The sequence below is a fragment of the Engraulis encrasicolus genome, chromosome 16 (assembly GCF_034702125.1).
Source record: "Engraulis encrasicolus isolate BLACKSEA-1 chromosome 16, IST_EnEncr_1.0, whole genome shotgun sequence".
Classification (NCBI taxonomy): domain Eukaryota; kingdom Metazoa; phylum Chordata; class Actinopteri; order Clupeiformes; family Engraulidae; genus Engraulis; species Engraulis encrasicolus.
This window is the reverse complement of record NC_085872.1, coordinates 53413409-53415471: the sequence shown is the minus strand read 5'-3', so window position 1 is coordinate 53415471 and position 2063 is coordinate 53413409. Positions and strand designations below refer to the sequence as shown.

The 2063-nt window shown below is 48.1% G+C and overlaps 1 protein-coding gene across 3 annotated transcripts in view; it reads right to left on the bottom strand.

Annotated features, from left to right (window-relative positions):
• Window positions 1–1578, bottom strand: part of LOC134465924 (uncharacterized) — a 43887-nt gene extending 42309 nt beyond the window's left edge. For all 3 annotated transcript variants that reach the window (XM_063219821.1, XM_063219824.1, XM_063219823.1), the window contains exon 1: window positions 1314–1578. In XM_063219821.1, the coding sequence (XP_063075891.1) occupies window positions 1314–1329 (16 nt within the window). In that variant the 5' untranslated portion in view covers window positions 1330–1578. The remainder of the gene's footprint in view (window positions 1–1313) is intronic.
• Between the last annotated feature and the right edge of the window lie 485 nt (window positions 1579–2063).

Here is a 2063-nt window from a genome sequence, read left to right as displayed (position 1 = left end):
CCTTTCTCTCTCTCTCTCTCTCTCTTCCTCCCCCCCCTCTCTCTCTCTTTCGAGTTAAATCTTGTCGTCTATTTTTTAGCCTCTGTATCCTACTCTGTGCCTTGATCTCCTCCTCTCTTTCTTTCTTGTCATCTGCTCTTGTCTGTGTCTCTCTGTCTCGTTTCCCTCTTGTGTTCTCTCCATCACGGCCCCACCTGCTTGTTATAGTCATCAAAACATAAAAGCGGCTTGCGCATGTGTGTCTGTTCTAAGGTAAAAAAAAAAAAAAATCAAGCTCACATAACGCGAGAGTAGGCTGTGAGATTCTCTTGCTACCTTGCAGTCTGTCACTCACTCTCTCTCTCCCTCCCCCTTTCTCTCTCTCTCCATGACATTTCATTTGGTAGACGCTTTTAAATCCATCAGTGCCACAATCGAGGAGGACATGATCACTGCAAACGCATACCGGTAGTCTACTGGCTAAATACTGTAGCATACACAGGAAATAAACAGAACAATAGACGAGAATGCAAAAGTGGAGTTAGTTTTCTCTCTCTCTCTCTCTCTCTCTCTCTCTCTCTCTCTCTCTCTCTCTCTCTCTCTCTCTCTCTCTGCCCAAGTAAAGGCATAGCGTTATACAACCTGCAATCGCTGCCTCTCTCTCTCTCCCTCAACCTCTCTCGCTTTCTCTCCCTCTCTATCCGTGGTGTCACAGTTTCAGTTCCCTACAGCGTTTATTGACAATCCAGATCACTCAATGCATTGCCAACGCGTCGTTAACCAACACATGTAAACCATCAACACTTGTAGATGTCTCGATTTGCCAATTAAGAGCTTAATAACACGCTGCTCTCTTCGCTTCTCTCTCCTCGCCGTTTTACCTGACGCTCACACAGAGAGCTCCAGTCCGCGCATGCGTGCCAAGCGAATAACGGCAGGATTGCCAGATTGAGTGATTTTCCTGCCCAATTTGGACGTTTAGGATCCCCATCTGCGGGTGAAAAGGCAGTTGGGCGGGTGTTTCTGCCGATTTATGGGCATGTATATCAATAGAATTAAGTCCAAATTGGATGGGATGGAGTGCTTCCAGGCGGTTTTTGAGCATTTTTTGAACTGGAAATTAGTACTCTCACCTGGCAACCCTGAATAACGGGACACACACACCAGTTGTAGCCCTTATATGCCGACACCCCTCTCTCTTCTTTTTCTAAGACATCTCTCTCTCTCTTTCTCTCTTTCAGTTCTCTCTCTATGTATCCCTCCCTCTCAAGCTCTCATCTCTACCTCCCGTGTGCGTAAACGTTTAGGAGTTTTGCGAATTCGTTCGTTCTTACCTGCACGGGAGTCCATTTAAAGACACCGTTATTTTTTTCCCCCACGCTGTTAGAGACCTCCCCTCTCCTCTCTTCTCTCCTCTCGTGTTGTTGCTCCCTCTGTTTAAAGTATCTGGTAAGAAAAAAGCCCGCGAAGAAAAAAAGAATGGACTTTTGTTTTGTTTTGATGCAGAGATAAAGACACTGGAGTCTGTAGTAGGCGAGGTGGAAAACAAAAAAAGGCAACGTCAACACACCATCTTGTTTCTCTCCCTCTCTCCCCCTCTCTCTCTCTTTCTCCCCCTCTCTCACTCTCGTGCAATTTGCTCCTCCTCTCTTTCGCCTCCTGGTTAGAGTCAGGTAGGAAGCGATGTGACGTAAGGGGCGTTGATTGGCTGCGTTGCCTGTTGTGGTGCGACGACGTCGCACTCCGAGGGAGGAGGAGGGCACGTAAAACAAGCCCCGACCGACGTCCTCTCTTCCTGACGCACGTGACGTCAGCGCGTACAGGAAGGCAAGGTAGATGGCGAAGCAAGGGAAGTGAGCGCCACACAGAACACACAGACAGACGCTCTCTCGCACTCTCTCGCTCTCTCGCTCTCTCTCTCTCTCTCGCTCTCTCTCTCTCTCTCTCTGGGCAATGCATTGCATGATGAAGGGTGTGTTTGTGTTTGTGTTTCTCTCTCTCTCTCTCTCTCTCTCTCTCTCTCTCTCTCTGTCAAGTAAAATTGGGGTTCATTGGTGTGTGTGTGTGCGTGTGTGTGTGTGTGA